The sequence below is a fragment of the Glossina fuscipes genome, unplaced genomic scaffold (assembly GCF_014805625.2).
Source record: "Glossina fuscipes isolate IAEA_lab_2018 unplaced genomic scaffold, Yale_Gfus_2 133, whole genome shotgun sequence".
NCBI classification, from domain to species: Eukaryota; Metazoa; Arthropoda; class Insecta; order Diptera; family Glossinidae; genus Glossina; species Glossina fuscipes.
In genome coordinates this window covers 1,438,147-1,448,772 of record NW_023998476.1, presented here as the reverse complement: position 1 = coordinate 1,448,772, position 10,626 = coordinate 1,438,147, and the positions used below count along the sequence as shown (strand labels likewise).

Genomic DNA, 10,626 nt, shown 5'->3' with positions numbered 1-10,626 from the left:
GCAGACGAAAAGAAAACACGCACTACACTGAACACAAGTCGACTCGTCTGTGTGTATTGAAAAATTTTTCCATGCAAGTTTAAATAGAAAGTGATGAAGTGGTAAGTACCATAAGGCAAAGATAGTCGCGTATTACAACTGCCAGAATTTCAACGCTAAAGTTAAAAAGTTGGAAAAGAATACCTAAAGTCATAAGTATGCTTCTAAGAAAAGCATCCTTCTATCGATGGATATTCCTAACCTATCAAAGAAGTTCTGTTTACCAACTGTGTAGCAAGGGCGACCATTATCCTACCCCACAGCATTTCGACCAATGCAATTCTTCATCCATGTTCGTTACAAACTACCTAAAGTTAAATAGTTTCCCCAAACCGTGACGTTACATGGCCCAAATATTGCAGAATTAGTTTCCTTATCAAATGTCTTGTTAGTCTTCACTTCATATCGTTATAAAGAATTAAAATGTGGACTTTTTTCCCACATAAAGAATAAGTTTCTGTGAGAGCCTTTGTAGCAGTTGGGGTCCAAAATGTGAACTTACGTTGATACAATCAATTTATATATGAAACCATTAAATCATTATCACAGATCAATTTCCACTGTAATACGTTATATATTATCTTTTTGCCATATAGAGACCTACTTTCATAAAAACCATTAAGCGTGAACGGATTAAAAAAATTATTCATTCAGTATAAACTCTAAGAAAATTTAAATCTTTCTCTTGCAGCACTCTATTGAGGAATGGTCGGATTGAGTCTATTTTTTATAACGTTTATCCTTCGGCCAAGGCGCGTCTGTGTGTCAATTTTCGTCTATACATATATAAAGTTGCGAGCTATAGATTGAGCACAAAAATACGTGGACATATATCAGCTGAGCCGATAGATTAACTTGAATAAGAGTTGAATGTTTGTTAAGTCTTTATGGGTGCTAGGTACATCCGCATAAACTTGATAAGTCTTGTGACATAACAAAAACTTTTAAAAGCGTATAGCATAAAAGTTAAGAACTGGTTATGCAAAAGGGGACCAAGTAAGGCTGAAACGAATTGTGGAAAGTCGGGAACTAATTAAACTAAAAGATTGTTGGTTTCAAGCAGCGACACTTGAGAATAGGCAAATAAATATTAACGACTAGGCTGAAAATTCGCCAGTTTCCTCTTACAAAACAGTTCATTATAGAGCAAAGTAATAGGAAGTTGTTTTTGTCATCAGCAGTGAATGGCCAATAAAAGTATACTTCAACTTTGACTTGTTGTCCAGTACGCAAAGTGTGAAAAGGCAACCGAGAATAATATCTCGAACTGATTTAATATCTTTAATAACTTGCTCAGGCCTAACATTTCAGCGAAGGACGTAGTAGAAAGAATCTTTATTTTTTGCCTGCCTTGAAAGACTTTGTCATCGAAAATGCTAGACCTAAGGATTGCTCAAAGCCGATTATCCCTTTTTACTATAATCGAGATGTTAGTAAGAAAACATATTTCATGTCGAGTTATAATCATCTCAAGTGCCAGGGAACAAGAAGCAGATGAGTATTTTGCATAAAAGAAAACCTTTTAAAAGCCTCTGCTTAAAAATTTAAAGTTAAATTTTAATTTTAAAACAATATTTTTACTCTTTTTCTCTTCGTTTTCTTATTTTAAAGAAGCAAACGTTCATACTGCGGTTATGAAAGCGGAAGTTCGAATTGAAAGTGTACGCAGCGAAATGTGAAATTACCTGAATTCTGTGGTTATTCGAATCTGAGACTATGACACGATTCGTATTCGATACGGCAATATAATGCGGATGCTCCAATTGTCCTTCGCCACGACCACAACTACCAAATTTGCCAACAAATGTACCATCAGATTGAAAAACCTAAAAACAACACAAAATCATTTCAATTAAATCAGTTTGAGAAAATACAATATTTTCGTGTGCAGCCCCACACCTACATCCTACCTACATTCATGCACGTTCCTATGTCTTTACAATCACACGAAAAAACACTACAGAGAGAAAATGCAAACCATGAAATTGTGGGATGAAAAGTAAATGGAAAAGAATTAAAATGAAATTATCAAAGCGTTTTAATCTTTTGTCCTAATACTTAATTTGAAAATGAAACAAATGAATTAACAAACGATTCTGCCGACAAAATGTAGTTTGATAATAATGCCTACGTTTTAAATTAAACTAAAACATCTTATATGAGTGCATTGCGATTGGTTATGCAAATGCTTTCTCTTATTTCTTGGAATTTTCGTTTACACTTTTAAGTGATATTTCGAATGAAATAATTACAACTTAATTCTATATTAAAGTAATATAGAATGCAACAAGGAATTGCCTGACTGGCTGTACGATCTGGACATACTTACCTGGACTCTGTGGTTTTCTTTGTCGCAGACATAAATGAAACCTAAGGCGTCAGTAGTTACACCCCACGGATAATTGAATTTACCATCTGTGGTGCCTTGGCTACCAAATGCACGTAGAAAACGTCCTTGCGGGTCGAGAACTTGTATGCGATGATTATAACTGCAAAATATTTAAAGTTTATTAAAAGAAAATAAAAAACAAAAATAAACAAAAATTTTCGTAAAAGGACAAATAAATAAATATTGCGCTTGCAAGCCTTATTGCCTTAAAAATATGCTTTTTTTTAAATGTCTCTCTGCTATTGGTTTTTATGTCCTTTAGAACAAATTAAAGAGTAAGCCAACAAGTTACAGCTTATAAAAGTGAAAGGTTATTTACCACAAAAAATAAATGCATACGTTCATGGGAGATAGGTTGTTTAAGTAAACAATAGCATTAAAATTTTAAAGAGCATTTTCTCGATTGACTCAACCCTGGAGAATAAAACCATTTTAATATAATCTTTCTATTTATAGCAAAACAAAAGGAACGCAATTATTTTAAACGACGGGCAGTCCAAACGTCTATTCATTGTCGTAACAAATCAGAGAGAAATTTGAAACTTGTTTCGTGCGTTCTTCGTGCCTTTCCATAAAATAAACCAACGTAGTTCGTTTACAATAACTGAAGCCCTGAGTTTACCTAGCAAAGAGGCGAATATTAATACAATTTATTGAAATCCTGTATGTGAGTATTAGATATATTTAGAGTAACCATCCACCACCAATAAACAAAAATTCGAGATGGAAATGTCCCCGATCGGCCTTTTCTTAAATAAAAAAGACTCTGTCTAATGATCAGTTTCTAGATATTTAGAGTCCGCATCTGCCTTAATGGCTTAATCAGAGGAAGTCCAAAGGCTTAGGCGGAAACGTTTGCCGGCGCTCCCAGATGCAAGTGAAAGGGTCTATTCCCAGTCTAGAATACCATACATGAATGTTTGGGTACAGTGCCAACCCTTTCTTCTGCGCAACACGAAGCCTACCTGCGCTGCGAATTATTTAATGCCTCACAACGTAACGATATTTTCCAGACCTATAATCCAGAGTTTGTCAAGATCATTGATGATGCTAATCGGTGTATAAATGCGGCGACAATTGATGGCAAAATTTTAATTCCTAATTATTTCCCATTTAATCTAACACATCTCCTTACCATTTTCTTCGCACAGTTACAGCAAAACTAGAATTAAAATATTATCATATCGACGTATTAGTAATAGTAAAATGATGGAAACCATTCCTGGTCCGAGTACGCCGTTTGTTTCGACAAACATTTGCGCAGCAGATTTTCGGATTTATCTTCCCGCAAACAGCATTTTTTTCCTAGGAATTCTTAATGGATTTTGGTGTCAAATTTTAGCTTCCTATCTTTATTTTTGTAACATTAGCGATGTCACAAATTCTAAGGGTCAAAACTAGCCCTGAACGGTAAGCTAGATAGCATCTCAGCACTTGCAGTGGAAACTAAGTTTCGATAAGGATCAGTTTCGCCGAAAATCGTTCGAAGGGAAGGAAAGGTAAACGATAGTTCTTCCAACTATATGAGTCAAGAATGCTATTTCAGATATTAAAATTGATTAAACCGTCCTTCTCCAGGTTTTTAAAGTGTTGTGTTGTGATATAAGTTTACATTTGTATTTCTCGAATATGTTCAAATCAGCCCAAAGGCGTTCGAGATTCGAATTTCATCATTCTTCCTTTTTGAAATGAATTGCATTTCAAGATTACGAATGTCAAAGCTGAAAGGAGAAGCTTTGAGATGTTTATATGAAAAAGTTTAAACTGAACGGCAATATAGCGCATGTTGTTCTTAAAAGTAAATATCATACGCTACTTTATGACACTATGCGTTATATTAAAAGTCATTAAGGCATGGACATATTCAAGGAGCCAAGGAGCCATATGTGTTGTTTGGGCTACCCTTTTTCGCCGCTGGCTTCAGACAAGAAGAAACTGTCGGTAGCAATTAAGAATTTAACAAACCTTCTTAAATAAGGAGCACTTAGAGGGAACTAGAGACTGAATTTCTTATTTGATTTATTGATAATATAAGCTGAATAGGATGTAATACACATACGGCTTAAAAAATCAATATGATGACTTGATGTGAGTACACTTACCGATCTGCAATAATATATTGACCGATACGATTAACTGCTACACCGGCTAAGCAATCAAATTCGCCTTCGCCGTTACCGTATTCGCCAAATTGTTTGACAAAAATGCCGTTCGAATTAAATACTTGAACACGATGATTTGACGAGTCAGCAACGACAATGCTATTATCCGGACCTACAGCTAAACCGCGTGGCCAAGTAAAAGAACCGGGCTCGCTCCCCCGGCCCCCCAGTTGGAACAGCTGTTGACGCTTGCGCAAGTACAACTGTTTAAGGGTAGTACCTGCTACTCCGGTTATACCGTGAGCTGCTACTGCTGCTACCGTAGGGGAGGTAGGGGAGCCTAGCCCGTTTTTTGAACCGTCATCATCAGAAGAAACAAGTTCGTTCACTTGTCTCAACGGCAAACCTAGGCTAAGGCGTCGTGATACATCACTGGCAACGTGGCTACGGCTACTACCACTACCTCCAACGCTATGAGATGTTGATGGCAGTGTCGTAGCAGTGCTACTGTTGCTCAGTGCATCACGCGCGCCAACACTTGGAGTATCCTTAATACTTTTGTTGCCGTATTTGTTCTTTAGATAACGAGCCCAGGAGCTTAAAGCTTCACCATCTTTATTATCGGCAGTGGTCGATGAAGAACCGATAGCGCTACGAGATGACGTCGTACTGCGATCAGTTATAGGAGAATTTTCTCGTGACTTCAAAGCGTGCGATGAACGACTGCGAGCCAAATCCGAAGTACCGTAACCGCTATATCTGCGAAAGGGGAAAATTAATTTCTTAACGTTTGTTTGTACATCAGTCCTATTAAGATGTTTTGTTAAGCGAACATAAGAAAATAATATAATTTGAAGCATTTTATTTTGCAAATCACTTAGCTGGTGAAGGTCGATTGCAATCCGACCTTGAACTTGTCTTAAAATTTATTAAAAAAAATTTTATGTTTTTCTTACTCCAATCAATTTGGCACAAAAAAAATACCAGCAATCATCGATAACTCGTTTTGTGAAAGTTAATCGTTCAGTGAATAAACTAATGCTGGAAACTAGTAAGGGTAACAGTAAGTGAGGGTAACAATTTTTAAAGCCCTGTGGAAAATGTTTATATGTTTACGTCAGTGACTTACATGACGAGTGTTTGAGCATGTTTTTCATATTGTCTATGGAGATTTTTTTTTTAAATCCAACCCACAGGGAATATACTCTATTCCTGTAACTCGCTGATGTGCAGAAAGAAATGAAGCGAAAGAAAGAGATAGGTAAACAGCCTAGCGGGTAAGCGGCTAATAGATAAGCATCGTGCCCTTACTGATTAACCACTCTGGGCGAACACTGACTTGGTAGTCGGTGCTCTTTCACTCATATTTTCAATGAAATTTCCTATGTAGTGCTCGAGGATAGTCTGGAAATTATTATAGACTGGGTTCACATAATGCGATCATCAATAGGAAAGCATTGAAAAAACTGAAAGAGGAAAAATAATGATTTAGATTTGAGATGAACCAACGCACTATGTTACGAAAAAAGTTGTATACGAGATTGCTGTCAATGAACTCAATTTTGATCAAAATGAACAATCAAACTTAATCGTTCTGGGCGACCTTGAAAATGATAATTGTGAAATCCATATATTAGGTGACAGGACGAAGATTTGCTTATCTGCTAGACGGATGTATATGCAACGAGCTGAACACTAACTTAAATTACTCGCATATCATAATTTATACAAAATAAAACGCTTTCATAAGAAGATAATAAAACTGAAAAAAACGCACAGTTACACTAAACATGAGATTGAAAACATTATGAAAGAAAGGAAACGAGTTAAAAAAATGCGACTCAATTTAAAGAACAGAGTGAAATTAAACTTTCAAAAATATAATAAACAATTATGTTAAATGAATAAAAAGTATATAGAACTCTTGATTAGTCCGTTATTGCAACTTTTTTTTGAATTTTTTTTTTTATTTGTTGATCCATGAAATGATAAATGATGGAGTTTTTAATACACCTTACGAAGGCGTTACGATAAGTAAATAAATGGTATTAAGTGTCGCAAACGTTGCAAATTTTTCCTTATATGATTTCTTTTATGATATTTGCTACCGATTCAATTGAAATGATGATAAAATATTGCTTACTACTATAATGCTGCTGTTCTTTTATATAAGATTATACACTACATTCTTTTCCATTTTAGATTTAAATTTACAACACAACACCCAAATATAGGGTATGCAGGTATTGCGGTTAAAAATACCGAATTATTGCATTTTCCAAATTAAAACTTTCATCTGCTCATTCCTGATTATATTTTAATTAATTTGAAATTTTGTTATTGCGTTCCCTCTTTATCTTATAAATTTTTCCTTAATACTTTAATAAGTAGACAGGAATTAATCAATTAAAAAAAATATATATTTAAAAAAAAAAAAAAATGTAAAAAACGGGAAGAAACTTATTAAATATAAATAAAAAGAAAATTAAAATCAAAATATATATATTAAAAAAAAAAAGGAAAGATTTGTAAACTTGATTCGCACCTTGAAGCTAAATAAGCGGAGGGTGAGGCCGTTGTCGGTGATACCGGTTCATCTAAATCGTCATCGTCGTTGCCAAATTGATGCGATGAACGGCTACGTGCTAAACGATTGCGTCGTTCCTTCATCGCTAAATAACGTGAACGTCCGGTGCCGTAACGTGAATCCGAATCATCGCCAGTGCCGTTGGCATCCTCATCGAATGAGGCATTTGGGGTCGCTAACAATGGTTGTGACACGATGGCGCTGCTTTTACTTTTATTCAGAAAGCGGCTTGTGTAGCTGTGGAAAGTTACCATATTTCGAATTTTGCTAAAGTGAAATTTCCCATCTTTTCTTTCTTTTTATTTTATTTTCTTTAATATTTATTTTATAAAGCAACGTATATACGTATGTACATATATGTATATATATTAATCCCTATAATTGTGTCACTGCAGTGCTGTTATATCCTAAGCAATTATCTGCAATATTTTCATTTTCTATTTCTTTTTAATCACAATTTTAAATAAGGTTTAGCTTTGAGTTAGTGTGAGAGTTAAGAAGATGTATGTAAACGTGTATGCATTCATTTATATGTTCAACAAATTATTACTACTATTTGAGTTGTATTTATAATATAATCATAAGCTTAGCATACAAATTTCTGTAGACTAACACAAGAATCGGTCGTAGAACTTGAAGCCAAATGTAAGCTCATGCACGCATATGGAGGTTAAAGAAGCTGCATGCTAAAGAAACTACAACGAAATCTTATTACGCTCACTGCAATCATGTTCTTCGACTTAAGGAACAAAATCTGTTTAACTCCGTACTTAAGTATTTATACGGACATATATGTGTGTCTGTGTGGACTTCTCTTGAAAGCAAAGCTGTATTATAATGGATATTTAAACGGTTTTGATAAATGGGCAATGTATAACCTTATCAGGAAAGTACCGGGAATTGTTAAAATTTTTTTCTCCCTTTACATATATATCTCCTTTTTCCTTTGTTTACTTAACGGCAACTTCTAAGTCAAAGTAGTATGTAACTAGCCAGCTTCACTTCTTATGTCAGCTGTAACTCATGAGAATAGACATACCGATCTCTATGCTGTGCACGCTACCTTGCCATCGTATCGAAATTTTTCTTTGGTCTTTTTTTATTTTAGGATGAGTTATAAGCAGGAAGAGGGATGGAAGGAGAAGGTAGTGATTGTGCGCGTCGTCACGTACGGTGGGAAAGACCACAGCTGGTAGATTGTTCCAGAGGCCGGCAGTGTGCTGCATCCCCAGCTACAGATGCGACATTGTCACTTTATGTAGTCGGCCGAACACGATTTAGAATATCTGCGTTTCTGGCATAACTGAAAAGTCCACCTTTTTTGATTAAATTACTTTAAGATACGCGAAAGGACACTTGACTTAAAGCATTACCAACTTAGCGAAGTGTCTTCGCGACATATTCACCATTTTTATGGGGAATTTTCAATATTTCATTACGGAGTAGATCGATCCACATCTGAAAATGACCTAGTTTTTTCTTGTCAAATGTTACCATGATGGGAGCTGGAAAATGCAGCGAAGCTTAAAAGGCCACGTCTAGGTGAAAGAGACTACACCTTAAGACTAATGTTTGAATCCGTCAAAACTTTCAATTTTTGTTACATAAATTTCGATGACGGCAATGGTCTCGCCTACCGATAGTCTGTTCAATCGGGTCAGCTAAAAATGTCGCCACTATAGCTAACAGCTAAGAGCTTCTTCGTGAACATAATGAATGATGTAATGAAATTGTAAGAGCATTTTTATTTAAACTTCCCAATGTCAATGTATTTTACGACAAATGTTCTAAAGTGAAAGCATTCTATATAAAATGGTGATATACTGTGCTTATAAACGTATTATGTAGAGCATACAATTTAAGGTTAGATATCTGCGCAGTACTTTGAACGTCACTGCACACGGAAATTAATTCAATATTCAGGCCCAAAATATGCACGAGCTGAGAAGAAATATAAATGGAATGAATTTATGAAATTTAGTGGAGCATGCAGTATACAAAGCAACAAATGCAGACATGGAACAACGCAAACAGGTCACTTGTTTAGAAGTTTTTTAGAAGAATTTTTAATGCACCCGAATTTCTGTATAGCGTTTGTGGATCGTGCAAGTCAGAGCAATACTCGGATCTCATTTGGTGCTAGGTAACAGTGTGGCTTTAAAATAAAGCAGTGACAGCCTAAAATTTATGTAAAGTCAATCTCTGGTGTGTTGTTTATGGGAATGAGAAAATTTTCTTTTACCCAGATATCAATTTAAAAGTCGGGCACAGTATACAAGAAAAAGTGAAAACAATAGCTAAACACCAAAAAGTCCTTTTTCACATCAATAACTGCTGGAACGGGATAAAAATAAGAAAATTATATTGTAGATGATATTTAGATGAAGCTACATAAAAATACACTACGGCGGGCCAAGGTTTATCATTAAACACCCTACTTCGCCCTACAGTTATTCATATGATGGCTTTTCAAAATATGGAAAGTGGTTGAGAAAATGTTCCAATCCGAATCATTTTCACCGGAGTTCAACCTTGAGCCAAAACTTGTTGGTACCAAATAGTATCCAAGCATATTAAAAATCCTAATCAAAAAAAGATGGCCCGCTTAAACCATTTCAGAAAGTAATCCGGACTCGATCATTACAATAAAATATGGGTTTATCATAAGTTCTTCTGTGTCTTGCATACATCCCTGCAAGAGTACTGTACCTTTGGACCATAAGTGTTGTACCTTATAAAAACCATACGTCGGCTGCTCACGCGGATAAAACAGATATGTTTATTGGTCTAAGGAAAGACTTCTCATATTACTATAAATTTAAATAAATAAATAAACCAATTGTGGCTGTGCAAGAGAGCTCTTGTGTGATGACACATCAAGCTGCTCGATTATGGTGTTTTTTTCGGAAATGGACATCTCCAGAACTCACTCACTGACACAATTACTACACAGTTGCCCAGGCGGACAGATGTACAGACGAACATCCATTCCGAATTTGAAACTGTCCAAGATTTTATATACTTGACAGGATTTTTGAAACTTGTTTCTGTGCGGTGTTATAAGGGTTTTGAAAAAAAAATTTAATGTTGAGACGCTATAATGTAGGGTAGGTGGGGTCAATTTTTTACATTTTTCTGGAGGTACTATAGCACTGCCCGTAAAATATACATTCAAATTTATTTAGATTTATTAGTTTTAGTGAATGAGTAACAAGCAAGAAACTAGTTTTTTAATCTTCTCGAAAAACAAAGATGTCCTCAGGTTATGTAGTACTGAATGCGTGTCCACCGACCGACTTGGCTCATTTTCAATAACATCCTACGCGCAAAAGCTTTCAATGTTCTTGTCAAATTTGAAGTCGACAGTGTAATTTTTACGGCCAGGAAAATGTTTTAAACTGACAATATACAGAGGGACAGGCACGCAGACTTAAACATGGACATACTTAAATCGATTTAGAATTTGATTCTGATCAATATATATTATATATATATATATACTAAAAACT

The 10,626-nt window shown here is 35.3% G+C and overlaps 1 protein-coding gene across 13 annotated transcripts in view; it reads right to left on the bottom strand.

The window, feature by feature from the left end:
* The window catches only part of LOC119640955 (RING finger protein nhl-1), an 88,530-nt gene that overhangs the window by 6,272 nt on the left and 71,632 nt on the right, over window positions 1–10,626 (bottom strand). For 11 of the 13 annotated variants that reach the window (XM_038039336.1, XM_038039338.1, XM_038039340.1 and 8 more), the window contains 4 exons: window positions 7,076–7,354; window positions 4,531–5,289; window positions 2,369–2,528; window positions 1,725–1,865 (listed from right to left, as the gene is read on the bottom strand). In XM_038039336.1, the coding sequence (XP_037895264.1) occupies window positions 1,725–1,865; window positions 2,369–2,528; window positions 4,531–5,289; window positions 7,076–7,354 (1,339 nt within the window). The remainder of the gene's footprint in view (window positions 1–1,724; window positions 1,866–2,368; window positions 2,529–4,530; window positions 5,290–7,075; window positions 7,355–10,626) is intronic. The other 2 variants (XM_038039347.1, XM_038039348.1) reach the window with 1 other exon arrangement.